This window comes from Sphaerodactylus townsendi, linkage group LG08, assembly GCF_021028975.2.
Source record: "Sphaerodactylus townsendi isolate TG3544 linkage group LG08, MPM_Stown_v2.3, whole genome shotgun sequence".
Classification (NCBI taxonomy): domain Eukaryota; kingdom Metazoa; phylum Chordata; class Lepidosauria; order Squamata; family Sphaerodactylidae; genus Sphaerodactylus; species Sphaerodactylus townsendi.
The window spans coordinates 88,984,457-89,001,574 of NC_059432.1; the positions used below are offsets into that span (position 1 = coordinate 88,984,457).

Sequence of the window (17,118 nt, forward strand, 5' to 3'; positions counted from 1 at the left end):
TTCCACGTGTTTTCTGAGCAGACATAGGGAACTGGCAGTAAGATAAACAGCTCCACCACGCATGGCCCTTTTCTGTCTGAAAAAGTGTCTGGGTGAAGGCAGGGGATGACGAAGCGTCTCCTTTTTTGAGCATATTTAACATCCTGTGTAGTCCGAAGTTCACTCTCCATAGGAGTGCACTGTCAGTTGAGGAATATGTATGATAATGTTTTGTCAATTCAGCTTCAAAATAATTTTGAAGAGCATCTTCTGGATATCTTTTGTAGATTGATCAGCCTGGACTTGGACTTCCTTCCCGTGACTACTATGAATGCACTGGATTATACAAGGAGGTAAGCTTCACTCAGCAGACCAGAAAAGGACTTACTGCATCTCTTTGTAATAAGCGTAAGTCCTGCTTCCCAACTGCCCGCTACCTTACTTGTTTGGAAGCCTCACTGAGGCTACATCAAAAAATTATATGAAGAGATATAAATAGATATAGATACACACTTCGTACTCTGTCAAATGACATTTTGCCTTCTGAAGTGGAGAATCCTAATGACATTCTTACATGCACGCACACATGTACATACATACTAATTATGTGTCCCATTTACAAGAATTTCATTTTATGTAGAGTTCCCCTGCACTGTATGTACCAAAATGAACCAGAAGTGCATGAGAGCACACTGACTAGATTGCGCCCTATGTCAGTATCCCATACTGCAACAATCATGGTACCTGACATAACTATTTTCCTTGTTCTGATGATTGAGGCATCTGTGTTCATGCTGGTGTTTCATTGCATATAACCACAGTAGGATGCTGTAATTGGCTGCAAAATCCCAGTGCATGCACATAGAGTTTTCCTATGTAGAAATCAATATCTATGTCCTCAATAGTAGGCTGTAGTGGCATGTGGGTGACAAATGTACAGATGCTGTTACACCAAAGAAACAGTAAAATCTCAGATGAGAAGCAAAAACTCCCATCACAAAAGTTGCTGTCAACCTCCACAATGTATACAGAGATTACTGGACTCCACTGCCCAGAAACATAGCTGGGCCAAACTGCACCCAGTGCACAGTCTATATTTTCCGCCTGCCTTCCCCACTTGGCGCCCCAAGTTTCCCTTCCCACACTTGTTTTAGTTCCTTTTTCGCTTTTTTTTCCTAGAACTTTTTCAGGCTGAAAAAAAGTCCTATTCACAGTTCAGGCTTAAAAATGGCCTAATGGGAACTATACTTCCCAGGAGACCTTGTGAGCCCCAAGGTCTCCTGGGAACTGTAGTTCCTCAGGCCGTTTTTAGCTTGTACTGTGAACAGGCCTTTTTCAGCCTGAAAAAGTTCTAGGAAAAGGAAAGGAACTAAGGTAAATGTGGGAAGGGGGGTGGAGGGGCGCCACAAGGGGATGCTGAGCGGGAGGGGCCTGGAGCAATTTTCCGCACCCCCCAGGCATGTGCCCGGTGTACAGAGCACCCCTGTCCCCTTGTAGCTCCGCCACTACCACTGTTTGTTCCAGAAATAAGCCACTACCACTCTTTGTTCCAGAAATAAGCATCTGGCCTAGTCCTATGACATCCGTTTAATGCTATAGCCTGGATGCATCATTTATGGAAACTCCAATTAGGCACGTTAGTGAGGAAGTGTGCAGTTTAAGAAGTAGGTTTTAAATACAGACCAGTAACTATCTAATTACACATAATAAAAGCTTGGTAGAATGTTGTGGGTTGGTCTTGATTAGACGTATAGCAATTTGCCACAAGGGAATCCATAAAAAGTAATTTTTTCAGCTGTTTGTCATGATTAAAATTATTACAAGATGAATGATGTATTTTTTTTCTTGCCAGTTGTAACTAGTTGCTCATGTTCTTCATCAAGAACAATAACCTAACAAACTGTAAGATGCTACAAAGGTCCAGAACTAAAAGCAGAATGACATTGCGCTCAGCTGGGGGCTCCCACTGAAAATTGTATCCATGTGTCAAATTCCTGCTCACTGACTTCACATGTTGGATTATTCACCCTGTACTGTGACATGATCATATTGTGTATTTCCCTGTATACCCACCTTCCTATTCCATAGCAGTGGCTGCCATTCTTATGGGCAGGGAAATACACAGTGTCATGGCATCGTTATACAGGTGCTCTTCAAATTCTGCAGGAGAAAGGGAGAAACACTGTGCATGTATTCTCATGGCTGTTCTACATAATGCCCAGAATATTTGTGAAATAATTGGAAATTTTTCCCCTTACAGGCATGTGCAGCCTACGTAGATTTCATGATTTCTGTAGCGAAACTGATCCGCACAGAGAGAAAACTCACTATCAATGAGAACCAAATTTCTGTGGAAATGCAAAGAGTAATGGAGTTGGAAAAAGAGATTGCCAATGTGAGTTACTCTCACCCATTTATGCACTGATTTTTTTGTATAGAAGTGATTGATTCAGATCAATTCATCGGATAACCTGTGCATCTGATGTGTTCCATCTCTTACTTCTGACTTCAAGAGTGGCTATATACTAATATTCCTGGCAAGATATATTCATTATGCACACTTGCTTAGGGTGCTATAAAACCTTGTATGCTTTACTTTTGCAAAATAATGAGGTGGAGCTCACCAAGACTGAACTTCTCTGCCAGGTTGCTCCTGCCAGAGGCGTAGTGAGGGAAAATGGTGCCCAGGGCAACACCTGCTTTATCAGGCTCCACTGTGTGAAGGAGCAACCTGGCAGGGCGGGGCTGGAGTGGGCCAAGCAGAGGGGGGAAGGAGGAGGGGTGTGCAGGTGATTTTCTGTCCCTCACATGACTGAACGGCAGCCTGCCCAAGGCATATGTCCCCATATGTCTCTGTGGAAGTTCCACCCTTGTTGTCTGCCTTCTGTTTCTGCCAGAATGTGATCAAGCCCTAGGAAAAGAGCAAGCAAAAGGAGAAGTCATGTGAAATCACTGCCTCCTTCCTTTTCTAGTGAAGAGTTTGCTCTGCTATGCTTCTTCAGCTAGTGGAAGAGATTGTGGGGGTGATTTTGCCAACCCCTTCTCTTATTGCAGCTCTTGTGTATTTTGTTCAGAAATCTCAATCTTCTCTCAGGGCTTTCCAGAACAGCATCTTCTTGTGTTCTTGCTTTGGAAAGGACCGAACAACTAAGAGCTAGGAAAATAGACCAGGGATAGCATCTATGGCCCCTTCCGCACACGCAAAATAATGCGTTTTCAAACCACTTTCACAACTGTTTGCAAGTGGATTTTGCCATTTCGCACAGCTTCAAAGAGCACTGAAAGTGCATTATTCTGCATGTGCGGAATGAGCCTCAGTGTTTCCCCCAGGCATATTGAAAGACTTCCAGATGCATTAATAACCTTTCAGGTATTTTTGTAGTACTATAACTATTCTTAAGCATTAATCATTTTACAAAATGTCACACTGAAGGTGAGTTGATGAGCACAATGTAACAATCGTAGAATATGCAAAGAATGGAATATTGTCGTATCTGTAATATTACTAGTAAATTAAAATGCTGGTGCTCAATACATTTACCTATTTTTTGACGACAGGTTCAGATATCTGTTGGATAGCATTATCATTTCTACTAAGCCATAAACATCATTAGTTATATGTTCATAAATTTCATTTCTTTCTATGAAGACTTGTTGAAACATTTCTTTTGTGTTAAGGCTACAACCAAATCTGATGATAGAGTTGACCCCCTTCTGCTATACCACAAAATGACACTTGCTGAAGTCCAAAAGAACTTTTCTTTGGTAGTCAATCAACAGGTAAAAGATCAATCAGATTTTGTTTTCAGCTTGTGCATATACTGGTGCGATATTGTGCATATATATAGTGCGATATTTTAAACAACTTAGGGTTGGATCCTCTCATTCCCACTAAATTGGATCCTGTAAATTGTTTCTGTTTTCCTTTAAGGGACAAATACCCCCTCCAATGAAGAGTTACTTTTGCTAATGGGAAAATACTTCCTCTGAGAGGAAAAAAGTTTTGGTTTGTTGAAGGAAGTCTTCTTCTGTTGATCAAAACTTGGTCGAAGGGGCTCATAGACTCCAACTTCTATTTCTGAATATGTCCTGAACATTTTGAATTGGGTACATGATAGTTTTTGTCACACTGTTGTGTGCTGAAATGTTGGCAGGAAAATGGGAAATGAGACTCAACTGAAAGAGGAGATTGGAGGAAGACTTAACCCTTGGCCCTTCTTCCCTCCCCCTCTCCCCCAAATAACTCACCACCAATTTTTAGTTGGGGTTTGTGGAAGCATTCAGTAGCTGAAACAGAGATAAGCTATGCATAGAACACTCTTTGCACTTCCTTACTCCATGCAATTCCTTACTCCATGCAATTCCTTACTACTTATAGCAATATAAGCACAATTTGTTCAACACACAAAATATCTCCCAGCTCAATCATGATACACGAATTGGTCCACTTGTTGTTCATAATTTTAAATCAAATGTTGGAGAGGTATACAAGCGATTTTTCAGCCATTAATAGCAGAAATGTGGCATTTATCTCATGCACATTCAGGAAAAAAGTTAATGTCTTACAGTTAAAGAACTAAGGTGCAAAGGCTGAGATCTTTGGCACTCATAATCTAGTTATAGCACTGTCAAGTGATTAAAGGAGAAACCCTAAACGAGCCTCCTCAGCATCTTACAGAGGTCTGTATAATGCAACTTACTCCTATTAATTCATTTCTATTGTCAAAGGCATTCAAACTACCAGGATTCACCCATACAAATGGAACTGCAAATGAGCTCCACCCAGACACATTCAAATACCATGGCCACACAGCCTGGAAAACCCACACCAGCTTATTAATTAATTAATATATTGCATTTAGATTTATTTGCATATGATCGAGACCTCAATATACATGGCTTTTTGAGATACTGAAATAAATGTCTTGTAATTCACAATTTAATTAAGGATGTTGAAATACTTACCAGTTGGGTTCATTTCCTGTCCATTAATCACCAGGGAGCTGGTTTTTTGATCATAAATTGTGGGTATTGAGCTGTATTCATTCCAGCAGGTTGATATATAGTATTCCTTCCTATCTGTACTGTACAGAGCAGCATGCTCTCTGCATTCTCACACAGCCCAATTGAGTTCCACTACCCATTGTCCTTGCTACAATTTCACAATTCTGGGTAAAGTATATGAGGAACTTCGGGATGTGTGCATCCAAGCCAAAAATAAAACAGAAGGTAGCTGTTTTGGTGAGCTGAGGGATATCTCAAGTGACTCAAAACACTTTCAAATTCAGGGAGTAATGAAAATCCATCCCCTGGAATTTGGGGAAAGTTTCAGATTTTGGCCCAGGAGCCAAAAAGGAGAGAGAGGAAGCTAGTCGGTCAATCTATGAAGGTATAATGGCCCTTTAAAATTTGAAGGAAGTGAGGCAAACATAACTTTTTTTTCTCTCTCTCTCTCTCTCTCTTTCCGCCCCCCACATGACTAGAAATGCTGCGCCCGGTGTGTCGCGCACAGTGCTGCCCCCTGGTGGCTTCGCCACTGCCCCTTCCACCCAGCTCTGGAGTACCAGGTGTCATGGAATGTAGTTAGTTAATACTCTGTAGATAGCTGCAATCTGTATAAATTATATGACACCATTTCCCAGCACATGACATCAATTTTTCAGCAGCATTTCAATGACTGCAGCAGCAATCAGTATTTGCTGGGATACAACAGATAACTTGCAATAACATTCCATAAAAATTTTACATTAACTTCAGGCTGTCTTTTTAACAAATGGAGAAATATTCCCTTAGATTGTTTTTTTTAATCCAGTGACATTTCAAATTTTTGTGCTAAATTTGGATCCTTAAAGTTTTGATGCCAAATTTCAGCAGCAAAATGATAAAATATGAATTTCAAAAATGTCCTTAATTAAGGAACCCAGAGATCGGTTTTGGAATGAGAGTTTTTAATTTTTTTGCAACTTACCAAACTCAAAATGTATCAAATTCAGTTTAATTTATTGCCTGCTCGCCAAGTATTTCCCACGCTCATAGAAAATTGCTGAACAGTGGTTTATTGTTGTTTATGAACTGAGCAACATTTTCTTTGTTACCTATGGGGAATTTGTTTACAATAGCAGTCTAGTTATGAAAAGCCAGAAAGCAGAATGCAAAACAAAATGGCATTTTTACATGAAATAGCCTTTAGTGCTGAAGTGACTTTCAAGGGATTGTGCCCCATGGAGTTAAATAGAATTTACAATTATGTCGACCTACTCTGGACTGCTTCCACACGGTGCCCTCTTAAGCAGAGTTACACCCTTCTGAGTCCAGTGATGTCCATGAATACTATCACTCTGTTTTGGATTTATCATTTCTGAGTAAGGAGGTGGTAGAACAGCCTCGGGCTTTCTTGGATGACACATCAACTTTAGACCCATTCAAGCCCAGCTTCTGACCTGGTCATGGAATGGAGACTGTGCTGGTTGCCATCACAGATGATCTCTGTACTCAGTTGGATCAAGGGAGGTCTGCACTGCTGTTGTTGTTGTTATTAGATCTCTCAGCAGTGTTTAACACAATCAACCGTGATCTGTTGAATTGCCACCTGGGTGACATGGGAGTATCTGGGACAATCATTTAGTGGCTGGTCTCATTTCTCCAGGATCAAGGACAGAGAGTGGCACTAAGGGAGAGAGGAAAAAGTTATGGAGCCACTTCTGTAGGCATTCTGCCAATAGAACTGCAACGCGAGCAGGAAATCCATCCCTGAGGCTGTCTTTAGGATTACAGTAATACATTGAATACACACTTAACCTGTATTTTTTTTCTTCCTAGCCATTCAACTGGTTATTGTTCGTAAATAATGTAATGAAAGCTGTGAACATCAGTATTCCAAATACAGAAGATGTGGTTGTTTATGCTCCAGAATATCTGATCAAACTAAAGCCTATTATTAGTAAATACAGTCCCAGGTAGCTATGCCAGTTATATAAATATTTTACAGTTTTTGTTGCTAAGTTGCTATTATATCCCACAGTTCTAGGAACGTAACCAGTTTCTTTCTGCCATTTTATTTTTTAGAGATCTTCAAAACTATATGAGCTGGCGATACATAATGGATTTGGTAAACACTCTAAGCCAAAGCTACAAGGACACAAGGGCTACTTACCGTAAGGTGCAGAAACTCTCATATTTTTGAGTATGTAACAGTTGAGATTTATAATACAAAGTCCAAGAATCAGCACAGTGACATGTAGCAACTGAGTAACACAAGAAGCTCTAGATATTTGCTGAACCTTCTATTGATGTGTAATGCCACAGCCAGCTAGGCAGATCCATAAGCAGGTTTCCAAGTTGGTATCAACTGCTGGGTCAGGAATGAATGGTGTATATCAGATGTGCATCCAGATGTGCATCAGAGGGTACATCTGGTTATCCACAATATGATGTTAATTGGATATGTATTCAAATGCACATCCCCTCCATTCTGAAATCCAATTTATCATGTTTAAATCCCTTTTGTCAATGCAACTCAGCCTAGATTGGGATATATGCATATAATGTATTGTCGAAGGCTTTCACGGCCGGATTCAACTGGACACAGTGTGTAACAGACTTCCCTCTGTGATATACCTCTGAAGATGCCAGCCACAGATGCAGGCAAAACGTTAGGAACAAGATCCACCAGACCACGGCCACACAGCCTGGAAAACCCACCAGAACCAGTATGCATATAATGTCTATAATTTTATTTGTGTATTGTTTTATTGCATTTATACCCCACTCATTCCTGACTGGGGGTGACTTACAAACATACAAAACAGTACATATAAAAATATAACTCTAAGGTAAAGCTAAAAATTCAGAAAACCTAACATGCATGCACAGATGGCAGAAATTATAATAACCTCATTCAGCCTGTAATCAACATCCCTGACCTTTCATTAATCCTTTTCCTGGTGTTATCTTGGCAATAGGAGGGACAACAGGGACCAGATGAGAATAACAAGGCAAAACAGAAAAGGGGGGAAGATGCTCAAAGTGCAGAATGCTAGGCAGTGGCGTATTTGCCTAAGGACATGGGGTACCCTATATCCCCGGCCACCCCCTAGTGGAGGGCGCAAAAAATTCAGGTTCGTTTGTGCATTTTTTGTATGTTTTAGTGTTGTTTCAGTTTTCGGCCTGAAGGGGGTGCAGTTTTTAAGCTAGCAGCACCAAAATTTCAGAGATTTTTCCGGAGACTCTCCTGATGATACTACTCAAGTTAGGTGAGGTTTGGTTCAGGGGGTCCAAAGTTATGGACTACCAAAAGGGGTGTCCCATCCCCCATTGTTTCCAATGGGAACTAATAGGAGATGGGGGCTACATCTTTGAGGGTCCATAACTTTGGACCCCTTGAACCTAATTTCACCAAACCTGGGTGGTATCATCAGGAGAGTCTCCTAAAGATACCCTGAAATTTTGGTGCTGCTAACTTAACAATTGCACCCCTGATAGCAGGCACACTCCAAATTTCCCCAGATTCTCCTTTTAAATCCATCCCCTTCGGCATGGACTTAAAGGGAGAATGTGAGGTCCACAGTTTAAACATTGAAAGTGATGCTGTTTCAGGGTGGGGGAGAATCCACCCCAAACAGCATCATTTTCAATGTTGTTTTAACTGGGGACCCCAGATTCTCCCTTTAAGGTGGATTTAAAAGAAGAATCTGGACTCCCTAGTTTAAACACCATTGAAAGTTTGGGGGTGGATTCCACTGGAGCTGTTTTGTGAGAGATGATGCTGTCATTTGTTTGGTAAATGTTTTGCTGGGAGTGATTTGTGAGAGATGTACATGCTTAATACCCACTTGCACTGGCTTGGAGCTGTTTCTCAGGCTAACAATCTACTTCATAGGGTTGGTGTGAGGACAAAATTAGGAAAGAGAGTTGGTGGGGAGAGAGCCATGTATGTTTTGGTGGGGGTGGGAGGTGTTTTGTGAGCTGGTGCAAAAAATCATTATTTGGTCATGGTAGGGGGAGGGTGGCCGCCCATACCAGTGGGGGGCAAACTCAGGTTTTCCCCGGGCTCCAGTTTGCCTAGATACGCCTCTGATGTTAGGTGGTCATTAATGATTGATGATCAATGATTGATGGTTGGGAGGTCAGCAAGATGGTGCAGTAACACTGGGTGGCTACAACCAAAATATAATATATTCTTCATATTTAGAAAGCATCTGTAAAAGGATTCAGTATGGTTTTGAGAGGCATGTGTGTTTAAATGTTTGCACACTTCCATACCCCCAAACTTTTCTTTATACTTCTCAAGGAAAAAAGCCCATTTCTTCATTCTGCTTTTCTACCATAGACCTCAAGGGCATTCATGCCTTTTATTCAATTTTTATCCTTACCACAGCACTGTCAAGTATATTAGAGTGAGCAGTGGGCTACTCAGTGGACTTTATGTTTGAGCATGGAGGTGAACTCAACCTCCAAGGCCAGCAGCTTTTGCTACTATGCCATACGAACTCTCCTGAGATGTGAACAGTTTTCAAAGAGGATGCATTTACCAATTCATCCGCACAATTTCCTTCCCATTTGTGTTGTAAAAGGCTTTCATATTTAATTGCCAAACCGCTTTTTTAACTTGGGGGAACTCAGAGAGCAATTAAAAATTTCTTTAAGGTCAGCATTAAAAAAGGGGGGGGGGGTGTTCATGCAGTCTTTTTGGATCTTGAGCCATTTCTTGAGATCCGTACTTATGTATTTGTAAATCAATCAGTTGTGATTCATGGATATTTTATTACATAATGGTATGGTTCTCATGCAGAAAATAATAATCCCTCAACCCAATTTGGCTTTCTACAAGTTTTCCCATAGGTAAGAAGAATAAGCCTTAAAGCCAAGCCATTGTGTCTATAACAGTGACTCAGTAGCGTACGCAGGCTCTCATGATCCTCCAAATAGACAGAGATACCCCAATTCTTTTATCTGGGGACTGCTACAATGATCTTTCAGAATCCCCACAGTACACCCAGAATATTGCTGGCCTTCTTTGGAGCACATCTGAAACTCTCATGCTCCGAAAGAGCTGTGTGTTGCAACTCCATTTCAATGTGCTCCACGGTGCTCAATAGTAACCTTATAACAGTGTGTACAGACTGTGTATTGTCGAAGGCTTTCACGGCCAGAATCACTGGGATGTTGTGTGGTTTCCGGGCTGTATGGCCGTGTTCTAGTAGCATTTTCTCCTGATATTTCTCTTGCATCTGTGGCTGGCATCTTCAGAGGATCTGATAGTAGTAAAGCAATTGGAGTATATATACCTGTGGAATGTCCAGGGTGGGAGAAAGAACCATTTGCCTGTTAACAAGAGTAAAGGATGCAATTAGGAAGCTTGATTTGCATGTGTTGGGTGGGATCCACCCATTTAGCATGCGAGTAACCATGAAGAAAGCATAATTAATTAGTGAGGGCATCTGCATTGTAGTATCCTGACCTTTTGATTGCTTGCTGCCTAGAGACATCCTTTGTCTGGGAGGTGTTCACTAGTCCTTTGATTGCTTGCTGCCTGGAGACATCACCCTTTCTGCCTGGAGACATGGACACCACCCAGACAAAGGATGTCTCCAGGCAGTAAGTAATCCTAACCCAAACTGTGCTATATCTGCTTGTGCATCACTGGAAGAGGCTCAGTGGTGACCCACAAAAAAACCAGACTGAGGAGAATTATTGGGCCATAGAGGTTGGGGTGCATTTACTTCATCCTGTCAGTCCTCTGCAGGGGAAAGAGAGAGAAATGTGTGAATACATCACCAGAGATATATCACCAGAAATGCATTATCAATTCATTGCCTTCATGAGAATTGGAAGCAATATTGTAAATAACATTCCACTTTCCCTACTGGATTTCTGGCCCAACAAAACTAGATTTGGATTTTCAGCACAAAATTAATTGAGATGTTAACATGTGCTTATGTTTTTGTGGCCACAAATAAATCATCAATAGCATGCCAACACTGCTTCTGTACTTTCCTGTAGTGGAATTCAGTTCAGCACTTCTGAGTCCCATTGATTTCAACAGAAGAGAGCTGTATGGGATCTTGGCTGTGCAGTTCTAAACAGAGTTGCTTCCTTCCACGTCCTTCCACATCCATCAAAATCAATGGGTTTAGAATGGTGTAACTGTTTAAGCTTGCACTATAATTCTTCCATTGAAATAAGTAAGACCAAAAGAGCTTAATTTTGGCAAGACTGCATTACAGCCCACGCTGTCTTTGATTCAGGACATGACACGCCCGTATTTGTGTTGAAGGGGAAACCAATTAGAGAGCGAAAGATGTGCAATTCTCTTTGGCTGCTCCTTTGCAGCACTAAATCACCGAAATGTAATAAAAGGAACTGAAAACAATGCCATCTTCAAGGGAGTCAGCCTGGCAGCGGCTGTTGTATGTTGTTGTATGCTGATAACGATTCCCAGAAGACCTGTCCTCACTGCCTTAATTCTCATGCAGTTTATTAAGCCTTGCAAATAACCCTGCTCTTTTGGAAGGGTGCTAATTCTTGGCAATTTAGAAGTGATGGCAGAGAATTTTAGAATTGAAAAGCTTTGGAACCTTGTTGAGCATAAAAAATACGCCTTCAGAGCTCCGCATTCCACACAGCCTGGCAGGAGACATCTTGCAGGTGGCTTAGTGGGAAAATGTGCACTTTGAAGCATCCTTTAAAAAAGATGCTTTGAACTGAAATAAGGCATTGTGACAATGTTTTGGGAAGAAAGCTGTGCAGAGTGCCTTCCCGGGATGCATTTTTAAGCATCTTATTTAGGCTATGCAGAACGAACTATTGACACATGCATAGCACTGCTGAGGCTGTATTTCATGACCATTTCACCCATTATGCAGAGGCAAACCCAAATTTGCCACAGAGGATCCCAGAGCCACCCTGACCTAAATGACCCTGGTTAGCTCATTCTTGTGAGAGAAGCTAAGCAGGGTTAGCCCTGGTTATTACTTATATGGGAGACTACTAAGGAAGTCCAGAGTCACTACACAGAGATAGATAATGGCAAACTACCTCTGTCCCTCTCTTGCCCTGAAACCCCTCTGAGGTCACCAAAAGTTGTCTGTGATTTGATGGCACTTTCCACCACCATCCAAAGCCTCCTTTCCCAATTTGCTCTGATCCTTCTCCTCCCAGTTGGTCTCACAATGCATCTGTGCAGGAGAGTTGTGATCCACTACAACTAACACCTTTCAGATCCTTCAAAGCATCCACATTCTTCCACCCAAGAATGGCTTCAGACTTGGCATGAGACAATGAGGAGACCTCAGCTGGCTCCTGGCTTTAGTGAAGGTGAATGGCATCACTTTGGGGCTTGCATCTACCAGTCAGGTCCTAGCTATATCCACACAGCAATACAGAGGATCTGGCCAGCAGCAGTGATGACCCAGAGTAAATCTTCCTTTAGGGCAACAAAATACAGGCTCTGGAATGGCTTACACTAAGTGGCGTATGAGACATTTAAAGTATAATATTGAACAACTCCAAAACACTGGATGTAAGCACCGATGGCTTCCTTTTATTACACCACAGTGTGATAGGGGACATTTCTACCATTATTATACTGTAGGGGGCTCATTTGATAAAACAATAAACTGAGTCATGTTTTTAAGTGATCATTTAGAATGTGCAGATCTTTCTATTGCCCTCACCACAGGAGCAATGTCTGTCTGTAGCAACATAATTTTCAAAATATAAAGGAAGAAAGCAAGCAAAGTTTGTTTCATGTCTTGTTGAGGTAGGCAATGAAATGTGTTGCTATGAAATGAACACAATTGCTTGGTATTTACTAAGGCTATAGGATCAAAATTAATTTCCATGTTCTCACCCAGTGCACCAAGGTTGCTTCATACTACTGAGCCACAACTCTTCCCCTCTATTTCATCTTTATGGAATTAGTTTATGGCTCAGAGAAAATCCACTGTTGCCCTCAATGTGCAGCTTTGAATGAACGACAGTCTCACACTTCTAGGTCCCCCAGCACCTGTCGTTGGAGCAGAGAAGTACAAATGCATATCTGTACACTGCAAGGAATGATACAATATTCTTTATAGATTGTTGAAGCAGTTAGGTTGCAAAGAAGTGCAGAGAAGAGAATTGATAAGTGCTGTATTAACCAATTAATTTTCCACTAAAATTAGTAGCAATAAAAAAACAGTAATAATATGAAGCTTTTCCAAAATGCCCGCCACCAGGGTGAAGAATTTCTCTACTGTTTTTGCTTTGCAGGTGCTGTATGGCACAACCGCAGTCACTGCTGCGTGGCGCCGCTGTGCAAACTACGTCAATGGCAACATGGAGAATGCTGTAGGGAGGATGTATGTAGAAGCAGCATTTGCTGGAGAGAGCAAACACATGGTAACAGGCTCAGACCGTTCAGAGTTATCTTTGCCAGATAATTAAATAATTAGGAGTTAGATCCAGATTATTGATGGGAAAAATCCAATAGCTGCTTAGTTAATACCCAGACGCTCTTGTCACCAGTTCATGAGTTCCTGGTTTGTCCTCTAACATTAACAAATGGGAGGGCAGGAAATGTATCTTTTAGGAGCAGCAAGGACCTAAAATAAAGCTATATCAGACAAGACTATTCTTCCCCCTGTATTTGTTTCCAGTTGCAGTGCCTGGAAGATCAGAAAAAAGACTGATTATGGATAATAATAACAGGTATAAAGTTAAATATACCCCCCAAAGTCTATTAAAACTGTTTACCCCTACCTGGATTCTAGACATGATTCAACTTCAAGATGCCAGAAGTGAGCCACATATTTTGGCAGTTAGATGGATTATGGGATTATGTAGCTCTTCTAGGGCAGTAAACCAAGCACTTAGCTAGAAATGGAGGTTTAAAAGAAGCAGCATTTGTGTGTTGTAGGAAAAAAGGTGTTAAAAACAGATTATGGAGAAGAAAACTCATGTTAATTGGCTTTGCTGAAAGGAAAAATAGTTGTAGGTCAGCTGAAATTAATCAAAATTCCTTCCCATTGTTTGAAGATAACATTTGAAAATACAGCATATAATCTATTTAATAGTTGTTTTCTTATAATGTTTTTAAAATAAACCCTTATGGCATCTAGTCTTCTTTATGATTCACATCCCTTCCTCTATTTGAAAACATGCAAATTAGAATAATGTACTTCATTGCTAACCATAAATTCTTAACTAAGCTCAGTCACCTTGAAACAGGGAAAAACAAGATTTCCACAGTCCAACCTTCTTCCTGCTAATCAGTTGCAGGTGGAAAGTTCACAGTTACAAGTTGAAGGAACCTCCTTAAGCAGACCAGAAGACATGCCATCAGCTGGCTCATCTATGAGTCTGCAGCAGGAGGGGTTGAAGCAGTGGAAGCAGTTTCTTCAAACATTTGGTGGTTCATGCGATGAAAATGATTGAACTTGGGTGTAGACTTAGGGATGCCAACATTTCTCATTGCTGTATTAATCCAGCAGCAGCAAGAGTCTTAAATTTGTATGCGAACACATAGAGAAACCAGCTCCAAAGGTTACATATGTGATAAACATACAATCTATAGATTTAGCTGCTTTAATAGTTATTCTCTTTCTCCAGCAAACCCTGGGAACTCTAGTTCTGTGAAGCCACAATTCTTAGCAGCTAGTCTCCAGTTTCCAGGATTCTTTGGTAGAAACTATGAGAATTAATCTGGTAGTAAAATCATTGTAACTCTGTAACACAGGTATACTGTCACTTTAGCATAACTTTTTTTTCAAAAGATGTAGAAATGTTTTAAATAACAGTGGTAATTATTTACAAAACATTTCTGTTTGATAACTATGGCCGTTTCCGCACGGCCCATTTATGACGGCCTGGGGGCGCCAAAAAAGGCGCCCCCAGGCCGCCGTTCGCACAGGACCTGACTCTTCTTCCCTCCCCCCAGGGCAGCGTCAAGCCGCCCTAAACAACAACGCTTTAAACAAAACAACAACCCTTAAAGTGTTGCTGTTAGAGGAGCGTTTTCTGTGGCGCTGTATGAACTTTCGTCAAAGGCTGAAGACAGCTTGTTCTTCGATCTACGCCCTCTGAAGCTGTCCTCTCGCTCATATGCGGGCGTAACTCCACACTGTCCTCGACCTCCAGGGCCGAGGCAGCGCGTAAATGGCTGGCTGGACGCTCGCAGGCTTAATGAGGTGAAAGACACCGCGAGTGGGTGGGGCGAGTTCCTGCAGAGTGCAGCCATCGTCGCCTGCGCCTCTATTCGTGATGTTTGCATCGAGTTAACGTGACTTCCGTTTCATCGCCCGCCTCAAGCACTCTGGCGGCATGCAGAGGCTTTCAAGGATCTTTGACGCCTTGATGCGATTGCATCATGACTTAACATTTTGTCAGTATCTTTAGTCTTCCACTTACATGAAAATTAATCTAGCATACCAAAATGAAATCTATCACACAAATTGAACCATTTAATCTTATTATACTGTCTGTGTCCAGGTACAAGACATGATTACACAAATCCGTGAGGTTTTTGTAAAAACACTGGATGAACTGAGTTGGATGGATGCAGAAACCAAAAAGAGAGCAGAAGAAAAGGCAAGTAAATCTATTTTAAGACGAACTTTATAATTTTGAAGCAATTTTGTTCAAATTTGTTTGCAATTTTGTTCAAACTCTGCTATCTGATTGCTTGTGTTTGGAATGTGTTCTGTCAATTTTATCATAGACTTTAATGTTAAACATTGACTTTTTTCATTACTTCAGAAAAGGGGAGGGTCTGCATTCTATTGGTCTGAAATTTGAAGTGTCAGTGTCCTGAAAGAATACTTTAATCCCCCTTCATTGTTCATCCCCATTTGCACAGAAAAACCATGAAGATACAGACCCAAGAAGGGGTGGGGTGTTCCATTGAATCTGATAGAAAATTATTACAAAATAGAATTATGAAAAATGAAAAAATAATGAAAAAATAATAATGAAAAAAACATACAAAGCAATCCAGTAATGAAATATTCCCTTTTGGAATCAATAACAAAAATAAAAGAAATAAAACCAACTCCCATGCACAAGTCTAGTAGAAACAATGAGCAAAATGCATGGGGCATATTTAAACTTATTTATCTTTTCAGTTCAAATCAATTATAATTAAATTGAACATATTAATGCTCTCTTTTTCTATCTCTTTCACTACAAATGCATAAAACCAAACACAGAGGGCAATTAATGGGTAAAACCAAAATCAGAGGGCAATTAATCTTGGATAACTGAACTAACTGTGGTGTTAAACTAGTTGTATTTATTATTATTATTATTATTATTATTATTATTATTATTATTATTATTATTATTATTATTATTATTATTATTATTATTATTATTATTATTATTTAAATTTAATAGACCACCCTACCCTCGTATAAGCTTTTAGGGCGTTCACAAACTCAATCAACATTTTATCACAACAAATTGTTTCCGAGAAAACAACAAATAGAATTAAAACATTAAAACACTAGCAGCAGTGATCTTCCACAATTAAAATAAGTAGATGATGTCGGCATTGACCCCCCCCAGGAGGGACTGGCAATATATTCAGTCAGCAGGATGACAAAGCCAAAGTGAGCAACGTGAAGATTTATTGTTAAAATGGTTGTGGTACTTACACATTGGAAGTATCAAAAAGTATTGTCAAGGAAGTTTTGAGTTTCACATGGCTTATAATAAAACTTTGAAATTAGAATCAGATACTAATAAATACTAATTTATTCCTTTGGTCAGTTTCATGGAAGTATTCACTTTGAAAGGATTTACTCTATGAAATGTGGACAAGCAGCTTGGAAGTGCACGAGGTTAGGATAAATTATGGCTAACTGGATGTCTGAATTTTCACCCAACTTCTGTTCATTTTAGACTTCACAATTTATTTTTAGGCTACAGCCATTACGGAAAGGATTGGTTATCCTGATGATATCATAAAGGACAATGATAAACTGAATAAAGAATATAAAGATGTAAGTACAAAAGAGAAACCTTCTAATTTATTAATGGAAAGAGCTTACCAAAGGCCCCTTCTGCACATGCAGAATAATGTACTTTCAATCAATGCACTTTGCAGCTGGACTATATTGTGAGGAATAGCAAAATCCACTTTCAAACAATTGTGAAAGTGGA

General features: G+C 40.4%; 1 protein-coding gene across 1 annotated transcript in view; it reads left to right on the forward strand.

The window, feature by feature from the left end:
- Positions 1 to 17,118, forward strand: part of MME (membrane metalloendopeptidase) — a 79,618-nt gene that overhangs the window by 37,415 nt on the left and 25,085 nt on the right. Inside the window, 8 exon segments of the mRNA XM_048505909.1 lie at positions 267 to 332; positions 2,240 to 2,374; positions 3,658 to 3,759; positions 6,799 to 6,935; positions 7,045 to 7,138; positions 13,231 to 13,359; positions 15,448 to 15,546; positions 16,878 to 16,958. Of these exon segments, the coding sequence (XP_048361866.1) occupies positions 267 to 332; positions 2,240 to 2,374; positions 3,658 to 3,759; positions 6,799 to 6,935; positions 7,045 to 7,138; positions 13,231 to 13,359; positions 15,448 to 15,546; positions 16,878 to 16,958 (843 nt within the window).